The sequence below is a fragment of the Equus caballus genome, chromosome 1, assembly GCF_041296265.1.
Source record: "Equus caballus isolate H_3958 breed thoroughbred chromosome 1, TB-T2T, whole genome shotgun sequence".
Taxonomy (NCBI): Eukaryota; Metazoa; Chordata; class Mammalia; order Perissodactyla; family Equidae; genus Equus; species Equus caballus.
This window is the reverse complement of record NC_091684.1, coordinates 186,513,715-186,540,003: the sequence shown is the minus strand read 5'-3', so window position 1 is coordinate 186,540,003 and position 26,289 is coordinate 186,513,715. Positions and strand designations below refer to the sequence as shown.

Here is a 26,289-nt window from a genome sequence, read left to right as displayed (position 1 = left end):
TCTATTTTTTTCTACCAATTACTGAGAGAAGGGTGTTGACGTTTCCAAGTATAACTGTGGATTTACGTCTTTCTCTTTTCAGTTCTATCAGTTTTTGCTTCAAATATTTTGAAGATCTGTTGTTGCTTCAAAAACAGCACTGTTCAGTCTTCTTGGTGAATTGACCCTTTTAACGTTACATACTGTGCTTATGATACCTACATTGTCTACTAAAACAGTCGTTCCGGCTTTACTTTTATTGGCGCTTGCAGAGTATATTTTTTTTCCATCTTTTAACTTTTAACCTATCTCTGTTGCTGTTTCTGTTTCCTGACTAAACCTTGACTGATTAGAAATTGGTACAGGGAGTTCCAGGAGACAAATCCTCAAAGATGGGATTTCAAGATTGGTTTAGTTGTGTCCTTGGACTTGATTGTGGTGCTGAGCTAATACAAAGTGGAATGCTGTGATCCATTGCATGATGGGGCAATACAATTCGTCAATATTACTGAGACTTATTTGATTGTGGAAACTTTTGTTGAAAGAAGCATCTTATAGGGCCGGTATTGAGCAGAACAAACTTTAGGAAATGCTGGCTTAGCCACACTTCTCTATTCAATCTATCTTCCTTAAACATATCAAGCTCATTCAAGTTGCTGCTCCTGTTTTATCTAAAATGAGAATTTCTGCTCATCCTTTGAGCCTCAGTCCATGTTTTACATCAAGTGTTTAGAGCTTTTCCAAACATTGAACCCAATACCTCCCCAAAGGAACTAATTGATTGTTTTGCTTTATACATACCTCTAACATGATCTTTGTCACATTATAATCATAGTTGTTTGTTTACATATATGCTAGCCCACTAGAATTAGAGATCTTTGAGAGAGTCCTTGTCGGATTCATCTTTGTACCTCCAATGCCGATCAGAGTGTCTGCCATATAGTAGGTACAATTAATTTGTATGGCTGTCATTCATGAGAATGGTCATGGAGGCTAGCTACATTTATTCATTAAGAAAACTTGGAGCATTTTGAATTTGCTATTCCAGAAGAGGATAAACAGACATGCTTCATTATTTGAAATGAACTGTTTATAGCATTCGTACTATGTGTTACAATATCCCCTCAAGAGCAGAAACTTGTTTCTTTTTTTTCCATTTTACAAATCCGTTCACCTTAGGCAAGTAAGTTCAGCTCAACGAGCATATACTGAGCAATTACCCTGTGCCAGGAACTATGCTAAGCTTTAAGCACACAAACATGGTATGTATAAACGCTCGTAGTTCAATGGGGAGACAGATTCATAGTCAAATGTATTTCATTATCACTGTGATAAGTACAATGATGGAAGTATATACAAGTTGTGGCAGTAGTTGAGAGCAGATTTTTGAGTTGGAGTTTAGGAGGAATAGGAGTTTCCCAAGCTGACAAGAGGCAGGAGCATAAATAAAAACATGGAGACAAAAAATAGTAAAGCTTTGAAGAAAAGCAGTTTCAAGAGCATTAAGACCAGATGGTTTGTGGCAGAAAATGAGGCTGGAAATTTAGGCAAAGGCCAGATCATGAGAAGAGCCTTAGACACCATTCTAAGGGACCTGGATTTGTCCATCAGGTGATGAGGAGCCAAAGAAGGCAAATAATATTTATTTTTCCTTTTCTGCATTAGGAAGAATTTGTACTACCTTACACTGAGAAAGCATCTGTTGAGCACATATAATATCTCAGGCATTTTGTCGAGAACTGGATTATTCACAGAGTTGTGCCTTTAAAGCTCTTCATAAAGGACATTTTTGTTCATAAGGTAGATAGCCTAGATTTCATTTATAGATTCTATCCTCCCAATTGATTCTCAGCAGAAGCTTGCAGGACAGTATTTCCAACTCTGTTGCTAATGCCAAGACTGGCACTTTGAATCATTTCTGCCAAGCAGCAGATTTTCAGCAACCCACTTCATAAACTGTAATTACTCTTGTATAAAGGGCAAATTATTTCCTTTATTCCCTTTCTAAATTTCATAGCCTTCATCATATTTTTGTTCTACATCACTATCTATATATTTCTATTTAAAGTTAGCCCAAGGAAATCCACATCTTTTCAGCCCACAACCTCTTCTACTAGAAATAACTAGGAGAGGGGCCAGCCCAGTGGCATAGTGGTTAAATTCACGTGCTATGCTTTGGTGGCCCAGCGTTCGCAGGTTCATATCCTGGGTGCGGACCTACACACGACTCATCAAGCCATGCTGCGGCAGCATCCTATATATAAAGCAGAGGAAGACTGGCACAGATCTTAGCTCAGGGACCATCTTGCGCAAGCAAGAAGAGGAAGATGGGCAACAAATGTTAGCTCAGGGCCAATCTTCTTCACTAAAAAATAAAAAGTAAAATAAAATAAACAGGAGAAAACAAGAAAAATTTCCAAAATGAAGGTAGTAAGTGTCAGGAGGGAGTAAAAAATGTCCCTGGAAAGAAGAAATTGTGCACAAAAGAGTTAAATTCCAAGTATTATCTAAGTAAGCAATACTAAGATATAAGTGGAAGTCTGGATATCAAAACACAGAATTACATAATTTATATACAAATCAAATGGCCATCAATTAATTCTATATTAAGGGTTCAATTCTATATTAGAGGTTCAAGTAAAACTTGAAATTTCAAAATCAGTGATGGCAAAGAAAGGAATGAGCAGTGCCTTATTAAAGATGGTACTCTTGTAATATACAGAGAATGTTCCCAAATATTTTTCATACCAGTGTCCTGAGTATTTGAAAAAAAAAACTTCACATCTAGATGAAAATAAATGATCTGGAACTGGCTGCTACTTTGTTACCAAACAAAAACTTCTAGTTACTCCATTACAATTATTCTCCTCTAACAAGAGAACCAAAGGCAAAGAAAACAGGCTAACATTGCAAAGAATCATGAATTTAGGTTAGCTACGGGGATGAGTGGCTTGAATGAGAAGGTTACTCAATTTGGGATTAGATATTGTGAAATCTTTTTCTGGATGCCTCTAGACATTGGCTGGATTATAAACTGTATATCTTGCTGCATAACAAAGGAAAAGACAAAATGTCTCAAAATCCTGTCAAGCCTGGAGATCTTTGGAAACCAAAGCCTAATTAAGAGGCTCCCTAGGGACAGGTCAAAGGAGTTCCTTTATCCCCACTGCCCTTATCCCAGTTCCTTGATACCCTATTCCTCCCTTTTCACTCAGCCTACTCAAAAACTGAAGAATACACATTGTGCAAGTTTCCACCTTTGCTTCCTCTACTGTAAATGCATTAGACTATTAGAATTAAGAATTTTAAATCCCTCATCCCTTATCTCTGAACTGATAATTCTTATTTTTTGTGTTTTTGAATAGAGCTTAACACTAAAAATTCTTCTAAAACTTGTTTTTTTCAATTGGACAAAATTGTTTTTAATCTTAAGACCCTATAAGATTACAAAGTCCTTCAAATATCTTTTAATAAAGCTGTCTGATAAATAATACTTTGTCAAATTCCAATTCGGATTTATGTCTTCCTTATAATTCCAAAGACCGTGTTGCTTGCAGTTACCTACTTGGGTTAAATTCCTGTTGGAATCATATTGACAGTGTTTCACTTCCTTGAAACAGTTTTAGAGTGAGCGTCTCTACCGTATCACCCAGAGAATAGCAACTGATGCACGTTGTAAAACTGGACATCATTTTGTAGACTTTAAGTAATTAACGTCATTTCCTTGATAGTAAATAAGGCATAATAGAGCATTTTATTGTTCCCCTGTCTCTCGCATGAAAAATTAGTGACGTTAATTTGTGTAAGTTTGAAACAACCTTGCAGCGATGAAAACGTTCTATCCGAAGAGTTTTTCCACGTTTAAAAACACGCGTGGGTACCGCTGCATCCCTGACCAGCAATCTCTCTCCAGACCACCCCACAGCACCACGTTAAAATTTCAACTTTTAATTTGGGGCTAAAACTCTAGCATTTAGGTCTAAGTTTCCTCTTACCAACACTCCTAAGCAACATCTAAGAATCAAACTAGGCTTCACGATGGTAAACCTCAGCCGACCACGACTCCAAACACCACTCCAAATACTACATCCAGCCTCTCGCAGGTCCGCAATTACCCGCTCCCACTCCTCCGCGTTAACACTATCGCTGCACCTGATTGGTGTACGTGCTGTCAGTCACAGAGAGAGGGTGGGTGTTCAACGCTCCGCTCTAAACGAGACGCTGTGGTTTTACGTCATCGTCGAGCGACGAAAGCAGGAGAGGGAGTGGGTGGGGCTGGGAGCACACCTCTGTGGTGGCGGGGCGGCCTGCTAAGGTGTCATGGCTGCGGCCGCTGAGATTAGTTCCCCGAGCATCGGTGACAGGAGCCTGGAGCGGAGCTGCAGCCCCAGCCTCTCCCAAGAGGTGCTCTGCGAAGTCTTTCGCTCCCTGCATACCCTGGCTGGACAAGTGAGTGGCGGCCTGTGGGAGTCGGGGTACGGGAACTGTGCGGCCCCTCCCCCCTTTTTTCGCCCCGCGGAGGCCTGCCGGGCGTGGGACCCGCCGAGGGGCCGAGGGGTGAGGCCGGAGGAGGAGCCCCGGCCCGGCAGCCTGCGGTCAGAGTGAGGATGGCCGCGCGAGCTTAGTTCAGGACCCGCGACAGACTAGATCCCCTTGCAACTCTTCTCCCCAAGAGTGAGTGAGGATAGTCTAAGTGACAGCCCGGCCTCAAGAGGAACAGGCTTGGAGAGGATGAATGCAGAACAGCTGCTCTGAGGGCTTGGGAGGCGCCTGGCGCTCAGGACCCGCTTTCCTCCAGTTCCTTCATTACAGAAAGGGATAGGTTAGTGCGGCCTGAGATTTCTGGAAAAGCCCTCTCTCCGCCTTTTTTGGGTGGTTTGCTCTTTTTAGTCACTTGGTTTATTTCTTTTTTCCTTCTGGCCATTGTGTGCAACTCTTACCCTTTCAAACAGAGAGGAAAATAAAAGGAATTAATCTAAAATACTTATAGCGTGAAGTTGGATGACTTATCCGTGGTTGATACTGTTTGTATCAGAACTGTTGTTTAGCTAATTGTTTACCTATTAACTAGTTTAACTGGCTGGTAAGTAGCTTTTGCAGAAGTGTCATAATCAAGTTGGGTTTAAATAAAGGTGCTTCTTACACTCTATTCCAATCAAGTCACTATATCGTTTCATGACGTACAATGCAAAACAAGTTTTAAATGAGAAACAACCTACAAATAAGTTTGTCTGCCTTTAAAGGATTTATTTTCTCTTCTATCTTAGACGGAATATTTTCTAGCTGTAAAAGTTTGTAATGGGTCTGGTGGTAGACACAGCAGGCATTTGTGTCAAAGATAATGCTAACTTCCTTTATGAAAATAGAGCGTTTGTCTGATTTGAGAAAGTTATTTTTAAAAACCTTGAGTGGATGGAGAATCAATTTTTTAAAAGGTTATTTCAATATTTTTTAAAATCCTAACATGTTTGTCGTGACTTACAAAGAGCATTACTCTAAGTTAAACGTTGTTTGGTATATGGAACAACTAATAAAATCTGATAAAAATTGTAACTTTTAAACCCAGTTTGCCAAAGACTTACTAAAAAAAATTTTTACAGACTTGAGGACATTAATGTTTAAGTCTTAAGACCCAAGACCTGTAAATGGTTTAAAAGTTTGAGAACTTTTTATGGCGTGGAGATTGGAACTTTAAGATTTATTTATATTCTAATGTCAAGATAAAAAGAAGTCTGTGCTCATCTCTGATTTACAGAAGTCTTCTTTCAGTGATGAGATATTCTAAAAATAACATTAAGAAATAATTTAAACGTTTCGTTTGAAATATTTTGCATACTGAATTTTTAAAACATTTAAAAATTTTGAACATTCAGATATTCTGTAGATACAAGTAGAGATCTGATTAAAATTTGTCACCTGCCAAAAATGGTTAGAGTAAATATTTGGCAAGTGTATGTGAAACGGTGGGGGGACCATCTATGCGAGTGTCAAAAAATAAGATTGTCTCCTCAATTAAATGTTAACCCTTTTGATGATACTCTTTATATATTGAGATTTATTGTTTACAGACTGAAAGCCAGAGTGCTAATAAAATTCCCCCTGGAGGAAATCACTATTTCCCTTTGCAAAGAGTTCAAAGGGTTTTTTAAAAAAAAATATGTTGTAATATGCCTAAGTTCATTCAGTATATTATCATTGTATTATTAGCTCTCTCAATAGGGAACATAAAGTTGAATATTAAAAAGTATTTTCTGTTCCAGTTTTCAAATTTACTGATTCTGACCTTATTGCTTGCCTCTGGATGGCCCATTTTACCAAGCTGAAGAATTACTTATTGTTAGCTTGGGTTTTCATATTAATTTAATAATGTTTTTACTGAAAATGCATATTTAAATAGTCCATATTAATAGCAGACTAATACACTTTTGGGTGAGTAGTTTACAGTTTCAAGTTCTATAGGGTAAAATGCATAGAATTCGTATTACTTGTAGAGAATTTGTTGAATAAATAGTTGGATGCATTGAGATTGTTTTAATTTGTGACCTTATTATGTGGTTTTCTTAAAAGACGAAGTATCTAATTGCACTTGAAAGCTTACATAATTCTGAATTGAAATGAGAAAATGATCCTAACATTAAGATTTATTTTCTGTAAGTTACTGTTTTCTCTAGAAAATTCGATGCTTTGCTTTGGTTGAGGATTTGCTTGCATTATCCCCAAACTGTATTTATAAATTTGTTATAATCGACTATAGATCTCTTTGAGGACTGTAAAACTATAGTAATACTTTACTTCCCTACATAAGTTGTTGTCTAACAAAATCTTTATAGCCATTAAATAATTTAAAATAAGATTAATGTGGTGATCTTAATGTAAAACTTTATGTAAATTAATATAAACTAATCTTTGCCAGTGCAGCCTACGCAAAACTTCCTATTTCTTTATGCTGTTCTAATGTGGACTTTAAATGTTTCTGGTCTCGTGTGTGAAGGGTAGTAAATTTCTGTCATGTAGTATTCATTCATTATAGTACATTTTTGGGGGCAACTTTGGATCCTTTGGTTCTTTGTTCAGTGATTCTTTTTGTTTTATTATAATCATAACTCCCAAGATCTGTATTTGAACTCATGTAACTCTTGTCTTTATTTTGTAGAAAATATGACTAATTTTTAATAAATGATTTCTGAAAAACTAGTTGGTTCTACTATGCAGTATATCCTTATAGTATGCTATAAACACATGTCCTAGAAAAGTTTATGGTAGTTCACTTTTATTTGCTCAAAAGACTAAATATGGAGGTTTCCCTCTAAAATTTTCACTGATTTTGATAATGATTTTATATTCAGGTTCTTGGTCGTTTTCTGTATATAATTTTATTCTAATAGGTCACACATAGCATAGACAACTTACAAGAAGTTTTCGTATGGTGTGCCCACATTCTTTACTAGAAAATGCTATTTAGTAAAAGATCTGGCCATTCCATTCAGGCTCTGGCCATTCATTTCACTATGTGGAAAAGTATATGTTTTTCAATTTAAGATTTCCGCAGCTAAATAATAGTTTAATTTTCATTTGAAGTAAATAAACATGTTGCCATGTATCCCTAGACTTTATAAAATGTATGAATAATCTTGATTTTTAAATTATTTTAAAAATTGGTTAAAGTTGAAAACAGTAAAAACGTGATTCAGAAAGCACCAAAGTAATCATAGATTTCAGTTATGTTTTATGAACATATTTAACACAAAGAAATGTGTATATCAGAACTTTTATAAATGTGCCTGCCCACTCTTTAATGCTCTGAGCTAGAAGTAGTAGGATTCTAAATAAAGCAAGCCTATTTTGGCCTCCATTCAAAGGTTTTTAGATATTGAAGTATCAAAACAGCCTCGTCGTTTCATCTTCTGTGGATGGTTTCACCTCTAACATGGTCCCATTAGAAAGACCCAAGAAGAGAATTAGAATGAGATGTCATTCTGGTTTTTTTATGAAAATTATACCTTTCTTGGCCTTTTTAATGCTAACTAGGTAGAGCTTTTAATGTATCATTAAAAACTTGCTAACTTTGAGCTAAATAGGCATGTTATCTGTAGAAATCTTATTTTTGAGACAATCCCGTATGTACAGTTTAATCATGTAATTTTTGTGATGTTGCTGGTTTGCCCCTTTGAAGCTTAACCTGAGAGATGATGTGGTGAAAATTACAATCGATTGGAACAAGCTCCAGAGCCTCTCGGCATTCCAGCCCACTTTGCTCTTTAGTGCACTTGAACAACACGTTTTATATTTACAGGTAAATTTCTTGTTAAAAATGTTAACTCAATATTGAGAATAGAAATTAATTGTAGTTAAATTATAAGCTGAAGTATTTGTCAGTTCTATCTTAACACTGTATTAATAGCGTTATTAATAAAAGGTTACTTCAGCCAGATTGGATCCAAATCTGTTAATTTACATAGTGATCAGGACACTTACAGGAATATAGCCCAATAGGCCAATGTGGGTATGAGGATTGAATGAATGCAATTCTATTCAATTCTAGACTTGCACTGAGAATTCAATACAGTTGCATCTATGGTGGGTTATAATTAAGCAATAAGACACGGCAGGTGTGTGTCATGCTATGATAATGATTCCATGCCTTGGGTGAGTTTGGAGGCTCATGGAGTGCTTTCAGTGGTTCAAGAAGTGGCATTATCCCAGCATGACACATCCTGGAGTGTCTATTGCAATTAAACAGTTTCAGCATAGTTTTTAAAAAGAAAGTAATTTCTGTGACATTAATGTCTCATTTTAGTAAGTAGCCAGTCACTATTTTATCTTTTCTTTTTCCTGACAGTTTGAAATAATTTATCCTTTATATTAGGAGTCAGCATCAAATCATTATTTGTAATAGTATTGCTACATCTTTTAATATTTCAGTTCAGTAACTAAACAGTATTATGACCTTGCTGGTTTCCAATTGAACATCTCTGCAATTATCATTGATGTGAGTTTGCAGTAAATCTCTAATCAAAGTATAAAATATGAAGTGTCAAAAAGGGAAGCGGAAGAACTGTTTGGATTGGTCTGTTTACTGCTATTAAGTTGCTATAAGGTTTCAGAAGAGTATTTGGTATAGCAAACAATGGAAGCAAAATTGTAGGTATGAAAAAATAATTGGAACATTGACAAGTGTTGGTGTGTTTTGATTAATGGAATAGACGTTCATTTTCAGCCCTCCGTTCAATGACTTTATGGGAAATTTTAACTCTCTGTTTCATGTTAAAAGTAATAGTTAACCCTAATTTTAAAGGGCAGAAGCAGTGAGCTATAGAACTCAATTGAGGCCTAATTGTGGGGGGTGAAATAGGAGTCTATTTCACATTATACAACAGGATTGTTTTTTCCCCTCTAGTATAGTGATAGGCGTCTCTCTCTCTCCAGCTATAGATTTTAGTAGGTTTTTTTCTTCTTGTTCATTTTCTTTCTAAAAATTTAATTTCATGACCCAAGAAGATATCTTGCCATGTCAGGAACAGCCGGAGTGTTCACTCAGCATAACACCTACATATTTCATGTCTGTGCTCTCTCATTCACTTTGGCCAACTGCAGTTTCAAGTGGAGAATCTCCAGTGATCTAGTGATAATGCAGGGCTTTGCCGGGTGAGAGCGCTGGCTCTCGTGTTAAGGAGGAAAAATACTAAGCCTTAGTGTTCTGAGGAGGCATTTGAATGACATGGTAATTAAGTGGCATTGGTGCCAGAGGCTGAGGCTTTGATTTGGCACAAAATAAAAGATGAGTGACAGAATGATTCTCTCAAAGAAAATTTTAAATTTCCTCAGGTTTTCTTTCTTTTTCTTTTCAACAGATTTATAGCAAATGATAATGGTCACAAAAGCAGAGAATAGCAAACACATGTGGTCACATCTATGTATCCTGATAGCCAACTTTTTATATTTAGTTAATTGATATTAAATATTGCATTTACTTAGCAGAAATTTATATAAATATGTTGTGTCATTAATTTTGATCAGTTTGAACCCCAGCAGATGAAATTGTGTTCTTCTCAGCCTTTTTTAGCAAAACTTCAGCCTCTGATTAAAGAGGATAATACAACCGTTGTTGAAGAGATAGGAAAAACAGAAACAGGGAACAGGAGTGAAGTAAATGCCAAATTTCCCACTGTCGAGCTACAAGAGGAAGAAAAGCACAAAGATGGTGACTTAGGAGATGTGAAAAAGACACAGATCCATTTTGATCCAGAAGTAGTTCAAATAAAGGCTGGAAAAGCAGAAGTAAGAGGGTTTTTGGAGCGGGGGGGGGGGGGGGCGAGTATTATTTTTTAAATCTTGTGTTTGAATTGTTAAAATATGCATACTTATTTCTAGATTGACAGACGAATATCTGCATTTATTGAAAGAAAGCAAGCTGAAATCAATGAAAACAACGTCAGGGAATTTTGCAATGTTATTGATTGTAATCAAGGTAACTACATGGAAGAAGTTAATTTTCATAGGATTTTAAGCACAGTTTTTACAGTTGCTCTGATCTTTCATTTGTTTTTAAAAATGAATAACATTAAGAACACAATTTATTTCACAGGTTTATTTAGAAACTAAGGCAGCAGAATTTCCTTCTGTTTAGTAACAGGCTATATTGCTAAAACGGTTTTCAGTTTGCTTATGCAAAAATCAAAGAAATGGTGACAAAAAGACTAATGTTTACTACAGGTGCAAAGATTGTTTTAAAGTTCCTTTAGGAAATGAAGATTAAGTGTGGGTGGCAGGGCTGCTTGGTCTCACTAGTAAGAAGGAACTAAGCTATATAAAGCCTGTAAATATACTTAGGGACTTATGATGTTAATACATAAAGTGAACTTAGTAAAGTTAATACTCCTCAAGAGGGAGCAGTTTTCTCACTACTCCTGAGCTATTTGAAATGTTTTCTGTCACGATAAAACCAATTTGTCCTAAAGACTATGGTGTCTTATGCTGTTTTCCTTTCTCTCATGGTGCATATATATACTGTTTTTCATCCGATTCTCCTTTTCCTCTCCGCTTGATGCCATAGTATATTTCCAGATCTGCAGGTATGCTGCAGAATACAAAATATTGCAAAGCACTGGCATAGATCGCACTCAGGCATCATAGTAATAATCAGAACAAGTAGTTCTTAGAAAAAATTATGGAGAAGAGTTCCTAATTGGAATGAACATTTTTCTTGTTGCCTCTAATGTCTCTGGGCTAATTATTATGAACACAGAATTGTCAGATGAATCTAGAATTAACTCATCACATTGGTACACTGATTCTCTTAATAATGAAATAATAAAGGTTCAAGTTGGGTCCTAAATTCAACCTTTTCTTCTAGTAACATACATGCCTATCTCTAGATTTAATATATTTTCCTGTTAGCTTTTCAGAACAGGTGCAACAGTGGCAAAATCTCAGGTACTACAGGCCAACTGCAAGCAACCCATGAGAAAAGAGTTTGTTGAGAGAGCAAGCACATGTGTCACTAATGTTATTCCTCTGTTCTCCCTGCTAACTCTATTATTATAAACCACCAGGGGATAGAAATTGACAAGAATTGAAATGCTCAGCGGGATTCCTTGGCCCATTCAATCCCTTGCTGGCTCAAAACAGAGCTAGCAAGAATTGCTGTGGAGAGTGACTAGCACTCATACATTCACTGTCTTCACACCATGCTGAATTTCTCACTGATGGGCCCGTTAATCTATATATTTGCAATATAGCTCTGGAATGGATGATAGGTTATTCTTTTAACCCTCAGCCCCATGAAATGGTGGAAAAAGGATGGAGAAGTGATGGCCCTTTAAACGTATTTTGAAGTGCCTCAAAAAAAAGAAAAAAATGGCTCTGCTTGGTATCTTTATATGAAACATAAATGAATTGGTAATTTTATTCATACAGTTTGATTTATCAGCAGAACTATTAAGGAAATTTAGACTGAAAAAATACAAAAGTATTGTAATGTGTTAGTATGTTCCTTTTAATACGTCTCAATTTGACCTAAATATAAACAATGGATTTTTTTAAAACTCAAATTCCATAGGGAAAAAAAGAATTTTCTTTCAGTATCTCTTTTATCATCCATTTTTTATTATATAATAATCAAGGAGAATTTTTCAGGAAATTTACTGAGACGTGGGGTTTTACTTAATGTCATTTTAGGTATTATTTTATAATATTTGAAATGTTTATATATTATGTTAACATTGTTCCAGTTTTCCCCCTTGGTGTGTAATCTGTTTATTTGTTGATATCTAATTTGAAAGAAACTGTGCTTTTCAGCTTAGAAAAAACTGAAACAAAATTTTTACAATGTATCTTTCCTAAAATTGCCTTTTTTGAAAGGGACAGTCTGGAAAGAGAGGTGGCTTTTGTGATTAGGGATTTTTAAATAAGCATTGGAAATCTAAGTAAAGTGGCAAATGTGTTATACTTGAGATTTCAAGGTCTTTTTTGTGTGGAGTTCTGAAATAAAAATGTGTCAAATGTATAATTAATCCTTTTTATTAGATGTTTACTAATTTGATCAGTAATTTCAAAAATGCTGTATTTTTTTAAAAGATATTTCAGTAAAAATAATGAGTTCTGTTTATTTCTAGGATGAAATAAATAATGTCTCTTTGGCTTAGAATTAAAATGCTCTCTATAATATATAAGTTATTTTCTCTAAAGGCTCACATGGTTTTCAGGGATATTGGTATTAAATTATGCCACTGAATGTTGAGGGCTCTTCTATATACAAATCTGAAAATTAGATAAGATTAGATATTTTAAATTTTAGAGGGTCAAGATCATTAAATTTTACCTTGTATGTGCTGATAATTTAGTTATTATTATTATGAGTGATATGTTAATATGAATTATTGGAAGTTTATCAAAATCTCATACATTTGAAGTTAAGAATATTTAAACTTGTACTCATCTAAATTCTCCTTAGAAAATAGTTGTGCAAGAACCGATGCCGTTTTTACCCCTTACCCCGGATTTAAAAGTCATGTAAAAGGTAAGCGTCCGCTCCATAATATCTTCATCACCGATAGAAGCTTATTCTAGATTATAAGCAAAATGGATAGAAATCATTTTCCTGTCTAAATTTTATTTTAAAACAAAATGAAAAATCTTGCCTTTCTCTAAAGAATATAAAGTAGTGTTAGGGAGAGAGACTTTCTGATCTTTGAAACGTAAATTTAATAGACTCAAAAGTTTCTTATCTTAGTTTCTAGAGTTGTGAATACATATGGACCACAGACTAGACCTGAAGGAATTCAAGGGTCAGGTCATAAACCCAACAGCATGCTTCGAGATTGTGGTAATCAGGCCGTAGAAGAGAGACTACAGAATATTGAGGCTCACTTGCGATTGCAGACAGGTAAGCAGAGTGCTGGGCAGTTCTCAGTAATGTGCCTTTGCAGGTGGTTCAAGAAATTTCACTTCATTTAGTCACCAAATTTTCACTGAGCACCTGTCACATACAAAACATTGTTTCAGTTTGTACAAAAATGAGTAAAGCTTAACCATGACCGTCTCTAGTTCTTATCACCCACTCTACTAGGCACAAAGTATTTATAAATCTGATCCCAGTCCTCAAGGATCTCTGAGTGAGGATAAGCATATAAATAAATAAATGCCATATGGGCAGTGAACTAACATTTAATGAATAATACTAAGGGCCAGTTACTCTGAAAGTATTACTGCATATGTCAGCTCACTTAATATTTAACAGTACCCTTGTGAGGTGTTGGTGCTGTTATCATTGTCAGATAAAGAAACTGAAGTTCAGAGAGCCCAGGTACCATGTCCACGGTAGTAAGTGACAACTCGAAATCAAGCCTAGATCTTAGCTGGCTGCAAAGCCTGAATCTCCCTCCCCGTCTCATCACCAGCTCCTGTTGATTCTGTCTCCTCAGTATCTCTCAAGTCTACCCCCACGGCTGCTGCTCTAGTTGGAGTCACTGTGTTCTCGGCCTTGGCCTGATGGAAGAAAGATAGTAACTGGGCACTTTACCGCTAGACTTCCTCCTCGGGACACTTCTCTACCTTGTGGAAAAATTCCTTTTCTGAAGCTCAAATCTGATCTTGCTGCTCCCCAGCTAAAAAGTTTTTAATGGTTTTCTGTTCTTATACGCATCCCAAACTTAGTACTTATTCATTCCTTTCACAAATAGGTATTAAGTTCCTACTATAAGCCAGGTACTGTCCTAGGCTCTGAGAATACCTGTGAACAGAAATTCTAGCACATATGTTATATGCTACACTAGAAGAAAAAGGCCACAGATAAAAGCAGCTTGACCAAGAGGAGGGAAAGGAGATTGGAATGGGAGGGGTTTGTAATTTTAAATAGCATGATCTGCATCTGTAGTTCCAGTCACATCTCTGCGCATCCCAACTCCCACTCATTTTGCTGTAGGGCCTTTACCCAGGCTTTTTCTTCTGCCTATGCTTTTCCCTCCTGATCCCAGACTGGTGTGGATTCCCCTTTTACATAGTCTCAGTAGCACCTGGTACTCCCTGCCCTCCTCTGCAGCATGATCACAGTTGTGTTTGTTTAATATTTGTCTCCCCAGCTAGATAGTAAGGTCTATGAGAGCAAACTGTTCTGTTCATTACCTCATCTCGAGTGGAGTGCCTGGCACAAAACAGGTATTCACGTGTTTATTGAAGGAACGATTGCTCATTGCACCTTTTCAGATATGTGCAAAGTACAGTAGGGACACAAAGTTAGTGTTCAGCTCTCTTAGGGGAGGTCAAGGGATGGTATCCTGCTGAAGTGACCTTTGAGCCCTGGAAGGGTTAGTAGGAAGTTTTCAGCAGGCAGGAGCCAAGCATTCCAAAAAACGGGAACAGCATCTGCAAAAAGCACAGAGGTACAAAATGTGGTTCAGGGAATTTCTGAGTCCAGTCTACCTGGAATATGTGCTAGATAGAGGTAGAAGAAATGAGAATGAGTAAATCTTTGAGGGTAATAAGAGATTAGGATTAAAGATCCCCTTCCCCAGAACTAGATGAATTAAAATACAACTGTATAAAAGGATTACCTGGTTTATTAAGTCTAATAGTATCGAGTAGTTATTTTTGAAAAATATCTGTTGAATGCATGCTTTACACCAAGTGCTGTTTTAGAGGGATACGGAGATGATGTAGTCACAGTCCCGACCTTCTAGGACTCGATCATCTGTTAAGGAGAGAGATTAGTAGTGAAGTGGAATGGAATGGGGCTCTGAAGGAAGGGTATCGTGGGGGCACAGGGTGCCTCCATGTGAAGGGACTAAGGCAGCGCTTCACTGACCCACTGAAGCTTGAACTGGCTCTGAAAAGGTTGCAGAGGTGAGGCAGAGGACAGTCTAGGTAAAGGGAGCGGCAAGAGAAAACAGATGAATCGGGTATTCATTTTACCGTATTTGAGAGCAAGAACAACCAGGATCCTGGGATAAAAAACGTTCTTAAAAGAAAAACAAACATATTTCTAGACTTTTTATATTTAGCAAGTTGATAGGAATTTTTGATAGGAAATTTTGCCCATATTCTTTAGTTGCATAGTGATTGTCTAAGCATGTATTCCTTCTGTCAGTAAATATTAAGTACCTCTGTAGTCTGTGAACTGATGCTTCCTAGATTTGTGCAGGTCACAAGCTCCACAGCCACACCCAATGAAACATGTAAAGTTCTGCCCTATTGGAGTTTACGTTAGAGGGGAGAAATAGGGAATAAATAAACAGAATATACAGAGTGTCGGGTGTTAGTAATAGTTTAGAGAAAAATAAAGAGGAAAGTGAGTGCCCACTAGGGGAAGGTGGTAGCACTGTTATCTTTTAAAGCATGGTCAGAGAAGGCCTTACTGATAAGGTAACTTTTGAGCCAAGCCTGAAATTGGCAAGAGCAAGCTTTGTGAATATGGAGGTAGGTGGAACCCCAAGTGCTAAAGCTCTGAGCTACTTGGCATCGTTGAATAACAGAACAGAGGAATCAAGTAACTGGAATGAGATGAGTGTGGGGAGAATGTTCAAATTGTGCAGGCCTTGTAGACTATTGTAAAGGCTGTGGTTTCTAATCTGAGTGGGATACGAAGGCGTTGGAAGGTTCTGAACAGAGAAGTGACACTATCTGACTTACATTTTAAAAGGCTCCCTGGCTGCTGTGTTGACAGTAGACTCTCGGGGAGCAAGGGAGAAATAAGGAGAACATTTTGGAGGTTGTAATAATCCAGGGAGAGATGATGGTGGCTTGGACCAGAATGGTCACATTGGAGGTGGTGAGAAATGAAAGGATTCGGGGTATAAGCATAACCTTGAAATTTGTGTAACCTTAATTTACCATCGCCCCCCAGAAAGTTTGTTAGTTAGGAATTATGGTAATCCTGGGTGTGGACATGGCACCGCATGGCAAGCCATGCTGTGGTAGGCATCCCACGTATAAAGTAGAGGAAGATGGCACGGATGTTAGCTCAGGGCCAGCCTTCCTCAGCAAAAAGAGGAAAATTGGCAGCAGATGTTAGCTCAGGGCTAATCTTCCTCAAAAAAAAAAAGAATTATGGTACAGTTCTTTAACATTCTTCTAGGTTAAAGGAGAAAATATGGCATGTAGGAGGAAATATAAATTGAAGAAAATTATATGACAGATTGCAACCACTGAGTTGAATTGTCATTTGTCACTATGCATTTTTCCCCTCCCAAGTAACTATCAAAGTCCATCAGAAATACAAATCGTTCTGCCTAGGAACTATACAATATCTTGAAAAATGAATTTAACATAAAACAAGACTTCTAGCAATAGAAGAATTATAAGTGGGGCTTGAGGAGAGGTGTAGTGTAATAATATATCCCGTCGTGAGTAACAGGAAAGTGTGAGCTCAAGACTTCATTCTCTTTTACTCCTGTTCATTTTTTGAGTTTAAATATTTCCATTCCTTTGTGTAAGCGTCTTTGTATGGTATTTTAAGAATAAAAATTGTAAGAAGGAAGAATTCTTCAATAGTGTCTCAGAATGTTTTTTAATCTATTTAGGTGGTCCGGTGCCCAGAGACATTTATCAAAGAATTAAAAAACTTGAGGATAAAATCCTTGAACTGGAAGGCATCTCTCCTGAATATTTTCAGTCCATAGTAAGTATAAGTATCTTTAAAAACTAAATAAATGTTATTTGATTTTGGGATTCTTCTTCATATAACAATTCATTCATTGATCTGCTATATGTGAAACACTGTTTCAATAATTCAGGGGCCAGCCCAGTGGCGCAGCGGTCAAGTTCGCACGTTCCGCTTCTCTGTGGCCCAGGGTTTGCTGGTTCAGATCCCGGGTGTGGACATAACACCACTTGGCACGCCATGCTGTGGTAGGCATCCCACATAGAAAGTAGAGGAAGATGGGCACGGATGTTAGCTCAGGGCCAGGCTTCCTCAGCAAAAAGAGGAGGATTGGCAGCAGTTAGCTCAGGGCTAATCTTCCTCAAAAAAAAAAAAAGAATAATTCAGAGATGAATGAACATAGTCCTGTGTAAGGGATTACCTAGTTCTTTAGAAACTGTGATTCTGAATATTGTATTATAGACTCATAATTTTTCAAAAAGGGCTACTTTTATTGTACATTACGCAAATTCCCAAACTTAAGCCATTTTCACGGCATAATAAATCAGCCTGGATAGGGGTCAGTCCTGTCACTCTGAACTTGCTATCTTGTAAAACGAAGGCTTCCTCCGGACCCTTGCCCTGTCAGCTGTCCCCTCTGTCTCTCCAGCCCCTCCCTCTCCACAGACGCCTTCCCTCAGCTCATACAGGCTACCATTTCTCCCCCATCTCAACACACACCTCAATCTGCCACCCTACTGTTTTCTTTACCTTAACCACCAGACTTTGAAAGACTAGTCTATATTGTCTAATTCCTCAACTCTAGCATTTATTTAGTCCTTCATTCATTCTCACCCTTTTCCCAAGGACATTAAGAAACAGTGTTGTGCTGATAAGTGTCTTCTTTGCCACATCAGCATGTTTCAGACAAGCGATCCTGAGCTCAGTGTGTTATTTTCCTTCTGGGGTGATTGTATAACACCTGTCTTTTCTGAGGTTTGGTTTTATTTTTTAAGCAGTGTTATATTAGAAGGAATTAAAATAATGTAAAAGTGAACAGAATTCTTAAATTTACTAAATTTTTCATGAAAATTTTACAAAAGCTCCTATTTCTGAAAATTATGTAAAAGAGCTCACACTAGCATGGATCATTTTAAGTCACTGGTGAAAAATAAGAAGATCAAAGATCAAAATTTTTGAGGAAGAGTGTTAGTGATTTACTTCTCTCAAATGTAAAATGAGGTTTATTAAAGTACTGAGAGCTGAAACAAAGATGAAATGAGGTCATATCAGTCAAGCGGCACACTTGCCCAGCACATGGCGAAACCTCAATAAATGTTAGCGTTTATTTAGTTTCGGAAACCATCTCTGAAGTAGCTGTATAAACGTGGATAAGTCACACAATTCCTCTGGCGTTCAGTTGTCTCATTTTAGAAGATTTGTTGGTTGTACTACATAATTACAAAGGTCTTTCCTCTTTTAGGATTATCTGAATGTGTCCTCCTGGAAAACTTCATAAAGATTTTATGCCTTTTCCTACAACAATCTACCCTAAGTAGTTTCCCATTCAAGCTGCCTTCGTAATCAAGCTGGCCTTAACGTAATCCCTAGGCTGGTTCTTTTTCTAGTCGAATTTCATACCTTGTTAATATAATTCTTGTTAACAATAGAACTGATCTTACAAGAGAGTATTGTACTCTTAGATGCCTCCAGTGACACCTTGCCCCATCATTTATCTCTTTTCTCTGATTTATAAAAGCTTAACATATACCTGTTACTAAATTTGGTTAACAAAAGAACAAGCCCTTGAAATCATAATCTTGTTTTGGGGGACCTATTATATACAGGATAGAATGTTTGGAGTGTTTGGTTAAGGAGGTAGAAGTAGTCCGATTGTGGAGGTAAATTGCTATACTCTGAAGTTTTAAGTATTTAAAGTTTAAATGCTATTGAAAGCATTTGAGCAGGGAAGTGACTTGTGCAAGTGATACTTAGAAGATTTATCTAATGCTGTTCTGGGAGATAAATGAAAAAGGAGAGACTAAGAACAAGAAGACAGTATTATACTAACTGAGATGTGAGGTGAGATCCTGAACTAAGGACGTGAGAGTGAGAACAGAAAAGATGAGTGCAAGAGTCAGTAGGAAAGAAAAGTTGACGAATACTGATAATTGATTGGATATGGAAAAAGAGACATAGAACAAGGGTGAGTCCAGTTTCTGGTTGGAAAAATAATACCATCATTGATAGAAATAAGAAAATCTGGACGGGGAAGTATTTTGAGGGGAAATGTGAATTTGAAGTCATAGCAGCATATGCAGATAGAAATATCAGATAAGCTTTTCAAGATGTAAGACTTACGCTTAAGATGGTTGGGAGAGTCTGTGTAGAGGTGATAGTTAAAACAGAGTGGGTAAGAACGCTGGGACTGTCAGAGGCCTGATGGCTGATGCCTCGTACCTGCCTAACCGCAGGGGCAGGAAGTATTATAAATGTAAACAGAGGATTGGCCTAAATGTATGAGGTTGCCATACCTGTGGTAAAACTAGTGCTTTTAAAAAATATTTCCGAATCTGTTAATATGTATTCGATTAGAAGGATCACTTCTGAATCAGTATTAGAAATGACATATCCAAATTAATAGTGAGCTACAAGGAAGCACAGAACATGAAAAGGCTTAAACATTCAGATTGTCCTCAAGGCCTATGAATATATGTGTCACAGGCCCAAAGAGAAAGAAGATTTCCTAGTCACCCTTCCACAATGGAATGACTGTGCCACCTCTAGGAGCCGCAGTCCTTGCTTGGAATAGAGCCAGCTCAAGATTGTCTTTGCACATAAGAGGAATTGAACACAGACCCTGTTCTCGTGCTGGGAATACACGTGTGGCAATTGCGTAATTTTACATACCCTTCAAAAATGCACAGAAAAGACTATATAGATAGCACAGTCTTCTAGCTTCGAAAGTTAGAAAGTAAGGGAAAGTTAAGCCCATTAAATTTCTTAGAATTGAACTTTTGTTAGAAGTTGAACTCTGAAAAGATTTTAATTGAAATGTGTTTAATCCAGATTCACAAATGGATGAATTCTAAACACAGGGAAGCCTCTTACAGTGAGTAGAGAGTGATGATCATGGGTAACATTGAAGCACAGCGTATGAAAAGGGAAACATTAACCAAGAAAAGATATAAATTGTATTCAGTTCATAAAACAAAACTAGATTATGTAAAATTCTTTTCATTTATGAAGCAGACATAAAACTCCAAAAAAAGTTAATGTATGTAAAGCAGGAATCACAACAAAGATTAGTATTTGTTACACCTTCTAATGTAATAGTTCTAAAGATCTTTGCCCTTCACATTCAACATGGAAAGATTTGAATGTGGTAACATTCTAAAACTTTTCAGGGCATCGCTTAACAGACCATTTAAGAGATAGAATCCTTGTGAGTATTTCCAAAGAATTACTTGCTCATTTTAAATTACGGCCCTTAAAAACAGTAAGTATAACATGCTTCACAAGTATATTTCCACAGCACTTGTTCATTTTATAGCACTTATCGCTTATGATTATCTATTTTTCACAGTATATTTTGAACCTCTGAAGGGCAAGAACTGTGTCTTGTTCATCTTTGAACACATAGAATGGAGTTCATTGACTAAACCTGTGAATGAATGGATAGGACCTGGCTGATAGTTAGTTACTGGACTTTTGAAGGTGTGTTAACTTTCTTCCAAAGCACTGACTGGGTGGAATCTTAACTTGAGTCTGTAATGGTAACTCGTGGTTCTAAAGGGTAATATCGGGAGAGGGGAGTGCTGAAGGCCAAGTCAACCTCATATGCACGGGCCAGGGATGTGTGAAACTAGTGGGGGCCCTGAAAGGTGAACAGCTGGATCCAGCTGGAAAATTAAATTGCAAACACCTTCTGGAGGGCCCTGAAGGTCACACTAAGCAGTTTGCAATTCCAGTGTCCATTGGACACCGTTAAGTTTTTGAGGAAGAAAAACTTGTAATTTAGGTTCCTGTCTGGTGGCATTATGAAGTCTAAGTTGGAGAGAAATTGGAGTCAGGCAAGTAGTTCAGGAAATGTATCACTGTTCACACCAGGAAGAAATGAGGTCCGAATCAGGGCCGTGGGACTGGAAGAGAAGAAAGATTTAAGATGCTGCCCCTGTAGAATCCGTGGCCCTTTACTGCTGATGACACATGAGGAAGGGGGTTGTCATGGAAGAGGCCTCCTTACCACTGAGTTTCCTTAGAGCACGGGTCCCCTGGGCGTGTGTGTGTGTGAGATCACCTTTTCACTGGGACACCGACATTATAATGTAGCTATAAATGACCTGCTCAGGTAAAATAACAGGAAAGAAGAGAATTTCGGATGATCTCTGTCCAGCTGTTTATTTGGTGTGCTGTGCTCTCAAGTATTTTCTCTCAGGTACCAAAACTTGTTAAAAAATTTCCACCTTTTACACTGAGATTTTAGACCTACAAAAAGTAAATTTTAGGGCCCAGCCCTGTGGCCAAGTGGGTAAAGTTCTACACGGTCTGCTTTGATGGCCCGGGTTCACAGGTTCGGATCCCAGGTGTGGATCTACTCCACTTACCAGCTATGCTCTGGTGATGTCCCACATACAAAAAACACAAAATAGAGGAGGATTGGCACAGATGTTAGCTCAGGGCTAATCTTCCTCAAGCAAAAAGAAAAGAGTAGCATTGACAGTGGATGTTAGCTCAGGGCAAATCTTCCTTGGCAAAAAAAAAAAAAAGGTAAATTTTAAAACTAGTCCTGGGGCCAGCCCGGTGGCGCAGCAGTTAAGTGCGCACGTTCTGCTTTGGAGGCCCGGGGTTCGCCAGTTCGGATCCGGGGTGCAGACGTGGCACCGCTTGGCAAGCCATGCTGTGGCAGGTGTCCCACATATAATGTAGAGGAAGATGGGCACGGATGTTAGCTCAGGGCCAGTCTTCCTCAGCAAAGAGAGGCAGATTGGTAGCAGATGTTAGCTCAGGGCTAATCTTCCTCAAAAACAATAATAAAGCTAGTCCAGTGTATCCACAACAGATGTGTTTCTAAGTGTTCTACTTGTCAAAGTATTCTGCTCAGACCTAAAATAAACCCCTAGAGGCAACATTTTACTGCTTTTAAGTCATCCGATCACTAATGTCATTCTTTTCTCTTTCTGATACTTCTTTCTTTGGTTTCATGATACAGTAATAATCTGATTGCTCAATATCATGGCAACTATCAATATGTTATAGATTAAACTGTTAGGAAACATGAGCTGTGTCAGAAGCCACTTCTTGGGAAAGGGGGAGATTGAGCAGTGAGCAGATTAAACATTAAGCCCTTCCCTGCCCAGAGGCCTCACACAAACTGTGCAGCTCAGTTTGGCAAAGGAAGGATCATGTTTAAATAAGCACTTTTTCCCCATGTTTAATAATTCCAACACTTAATGATTTCCCACTTATTATAACTGCTGATAAGAGGCATACCTTGATATTCTTTGAAAAGCTTTTGAAACAGAGGAAAATGTGAATAATACCTTCTCTTTGAAATCTCAGTGGTCAGAAATGTTCAGGAGAAAACTTTGCCACCTACACTGACAGTTTCTTTGTCAAATGTACTAATATGCTAATTTGCCATTCAAAAGCTTGTGGTTCTGTGAGAGTAAGAACAAAATCTAGAAAGAATTCATTAGGTCAAAGTTTAAAGGGCTCAGCAGCCTGTTGGTGAGAATGTTGTTAGCTTCAAGTGATAGAAATGTAAACTCAAACTGGCTTAAACAGTATGGAAAGTATAAAACAGGAAGTTCAACAATAATGCAGTCTGCAGGGTTGATTATGGGCTAAGTGATGATTGTCACAGACTTGGGCTCTCTCCCCTCTCAGCTCTGCTTGGTGTTGGCTTTTTCCCCAGGCAGGTGGCAGGATGGCCACAGCACTCTCAGGGGTCGTGTCCAGAGACAGCAGCATCCAGAGGAACTGCCTCCTTTGAGGGCTTTCTCTTAGAAGTGAGGAAGTTTTTTCCAGAGGCTCGCCCCATCATCCCCAGCAGACTTCCCCTTACTCATTGGCCAGAATTGGGCCCATGGCCATTCCAGTGACTGGCGAGACCAGTGGGGTGGGGTCAGTATTCCCCTGAGTACCCTAGAGGAGCGGTGGATAGCTGCTCACACAGACAACGAGTGTCCGTTACAGTCAGTCAGTGGGGGTGAGGGGTTGTGTATGTTTTCACCCTCAGCCTGGTATTCTAAGTTCTGTTTTCCTCTGTCTGTTGCTGCTTCACTTGTTCAGTATCCTGGGATAGAAAGGTTGTAAAAAGGACGCGAAATAGAAAATCCCCAGAGCACCTCTTTCCACAATCACTCAGCCTCTTTAGAAGCTGAGAGTTAGTGGGCCAGTGTGTATAGCCAGGGGCGAGCATGTTGCCGCAATGTCACTGCTGTGTACTTTTAATATCACCCGTGGAGGGTAACGTCCAAAGCACGGGCAGGCAGAGGAGTTGCAGAGCGTGCTTGGTGAGTTTGTGGCTTCTGTTTCTGCCGGGGTCTCCACAGTTTAGTCAGTTTTCTAGAAAGGAAAATAGTTATTTAGATTTTCTAAGCATTTGATTACTTACTAGTTTTTTTCTTTTAATCTAGAATTTTTCTGGAAAAAGAAGAAAAGTTCAACCACCTCAAGTAAGTTATTGCATTTTCATTTTGGCTTCTGAAATAGTTTAGTTTTTCACGTTTCTTATTAATAAAAGTTTCTGCTATGTTTGCTTTTAGGTCATACCCTGGATTTAGGACTGAAAAAAAGCGCAGCATAAATTAATATACTTGAATTAAACAAATAGTTTTATTTCAAGGGCATGGAATAACTCACATGGGCCAAATAAATATAAAAGTCTTTATCCAGCTGTTAACTGTAGAAGAATGTATCATTACAAAATGCTAAAAAATAATAAATGCTCGAGGAATTCAAATCTTCCCTCTTCCCCCTTTGCAGACACCACTAACTAGCAGCATCTAAATCAAAAAAGGGTGTTTGGCAGAGGCTGACTTCAGCCCACCCCTGTCCACAGTACTACTGTGTTAATTATTGAATGTTAATTAGTAAGGTTTTGCCAGCCTTTAATGGTGGTAATGTAAATTTAAAGTTGGGGAAAGCTTTAAAAAAATTGTGTTTAGGGGCTGGCCCTGTGGCCGAGTGGTTAAGTTTGCACGTTCAGCTGCAGGTGGCCCAGTGTTTCGTTGGTTGGAATCCTGGGCGCGGACATGGCACTGCTCATCAAGCCACGCTGAGGCAGCGTCCCACATGCCACAACTAGAAGGACCCACAATGAAGAATATACAACTGTGTACCGGGGGGCTTTGGGGAGAAAAAGGAAAAAATAAAATCTTTAAAAAAAAAAATTGTGTTTATATTTTAAGGGTAGCATATTACTTATTTTTTTATTGTAAAATTTTAAGTAAATTTTTGAGAGTGTCCATTTTTTCCAGGAGAGGTAGTTGATTGCAGTTGATCCATCCAGAAAGAATTTCCAGGTATTTTAAGCAGTTAAGCTAATCCTAAAGTTTAATTTTTTTGCTATTGATTATGAGGATAGTCAGCTGAAAAAAAAAGTTACAGTCCATTCAAAGTATGTAAGGTCCAGGAGAGCTCAGTCATTAAGAAAGAGAAAGAAAATAAGAAATATTTAAGCCTTGTTATTTTATGCCTTTAAATTTATGATATAGTCAACATATGTAGTTCCATTTAAAAATTATTCTCGTGAGGAAAAAGAGATATTTACCGCGCTTTTGGATATTTAAAATTTTTGTAGTTCATTTAGCACTTTATCTGCATTAAGAAACTTCGGAGTCTTATTCAGCAATTTGTGTTCCTATTGTTTACAGCAGAACTACTCACTGGCTGAGCTCGATGAGAAAATCAGTGCCCTCAAGCAAGCCCTGCTCCGAAAATCAAGAGAAGCCGAACCCACCGTGGCTCACCACCTCCCGTGAAAACGCCTCGCGTCCTTGCCGGTCACCTTGTTACACACGTGCGTGTAACTTACCCTGCAGTTAACTAAACGGACACGTGTCTATCTATGTAGACTTCCCTCTGAAGTCAGGGCGTATTTTCATGTGAGTGCAGCTTGCAGCAAATACTCTTCAAATATTCCAATGAATTTTGAAATAGTTAATGCATTGAAAATAGCATTGTCGAAATTATTCCCTTCTGTTTTAAAGGAGGTATTTTAGAAATTGAAAAACTTAATTTGAAAGTACATCTTTTTATGTGTGTGTGTGTGTACCACAGAAAGGAAGATTTATTTTGAATAGTGATATTTTAAAGGACTTTATATTTGTAACATTGATGTTAACTAGTTTAGATTAGTACTTTGTACATAATAGGCATTCAACAGAAATGTATTGACTGAAACGAATTTTAAATGAATGCATACACTTTTTTTTTTCAAATGTCAGTTTTCGTGTAAATAAATAGTAGATCCCACCTGTATCCCCTTATTGGCTGTGTGACCTTGAGCATGTTGCTTACCCTCTCTTTTGGCCTTAATTTCCTTACCTGTAAAATAGGAATGATGATAGTAGAACCTATAATGTTCCTGAAGAATAGGTGAGATCACTCATGGACAGCTTTGCAAACTGGCCCCAAGGGAAGTGCTCAGTAAATGTTAGCTGTTGCTGTATAAAACCAAATCTGTCTTTGGAAAGAAGTGAAGATGTGGCAAACAAATTACAGTTCCTCTCCCTCGAGGGCCTTTCCCATGCCCCAGTTATGTTAGGCAGTACATAGATTCCACAGTTGCAAATTAAACATTTAAAAGAGGCAGCTACAGTCAAGGAGCAAGTGTTTAGGTGATTGTTTTGTTTGTTGCAAGAACCAGAAATCTACCTAAAATAGCTTGTAAAATGGGAGTAAAAAGGAATCAGAAGTCTGGAGTTTAATTGCAGGAACTAGAGCTGGATGTTGTGGAATCTGGAAAGTCACGAGCAGTAAATCTGTCTCTCCGTGTCTCTAGCTGCCTCTGGCTCTGTTTCTGTCTAGCTGTGTCTCTGTCCCGTGCCATCCTTGTTTTCTGCTTTCCTTTCCTTCTCTTTCTCTTTCCCTTTGTTTCCCTCCTCCTCATTCTGTTTCTGTTACAAATCCTCTATGCATCTGCTTTATTCTCCTCTGTGAACTGGTTTCTCTGAAGGCCTTTTCATTTCTGCTTCCCCACACGGTGACATGTTAGCCCTGTCTCCATA

General features: G+C 37.9%; 1 protein-coding gene across 4 annotated transcripts; it reads left to right on the top strand.

The window, feature by feature from the left end:
* The first annotated feature begins 4,149 nt into the window (after positions 1–4,149).
* On the top strand, positions 4,150–25,548 carry MBIP (MAP3K12 binding inhibitory protein 1). Of its 4 annotated transcripts, XR_011428653.1 has the most exons (10): positions 4,213–4,428; positions 8,153–8,272; positions 10,033–10,257; positions 10,351–10,447; positions 12,932–12,997; positions 13,211–13,363; positions 16,995–17,092; positions 23,695–23,733; positions 23,824–24,582; positions 24,934–25,548. XR_011428653.1 is itself a non-coding variant. In XM_005603441.4 (9 exons), the coding sequence occupies exons 1-9, from the start codon at positions 4,300–4,302 to the stop codon at positions 25,039–25,041; spliced, it is 1,032 nt and encodes a 343-aa protein (XP_005603498.3). In that variant the 5' UTR covers positions 4,150–4,299; the 3' UTR covers positions 25,042–25,548. The 4 variants fall into 4 exon arrangements, 3 of the variants coding, with proteins under 3 accessions (XP_005603498.3, XP_001491969.4, XP_070098347.1); XM_005603441.4 differs by lacking the exon at positions 23,824–24,582 and having other exon boundaries at positions 4,150–4,428; positions 24,937–25,548; XM_001491919.6 differs by lacking the exon at positions 23,824–24,582 and having other exon boundaries at positions 4,203–4,428.
* The last annotated feature ends 741 nt before the right edge of the window (positions 25,549–26,289 follow it).

Bases quoted from the DNA above. Each gene is read 5' to 3' on its own strand.
- MBIP (XM_001491919.6), top strand. From the start codon at position 4,300: ATGGCTGCGGCCGCTGAGATTAGTTCCCCGAGCATCGGTGACAGGAGC. The intron at 10,448-12,931 runs GTAACTACATGG...AATTCTCCTTAG, and splicing joins TGTTATTGATTGTAATCAAG to AAAATAGTTGTGCAAGAACC. The intron at 23,734-24,933 runs GTAAGTTATTGC...TATTGTTTACAG, and splicing joins GAAAAGTTCAACCACCTCAA to CAGAACTACTCACTGGCTGA.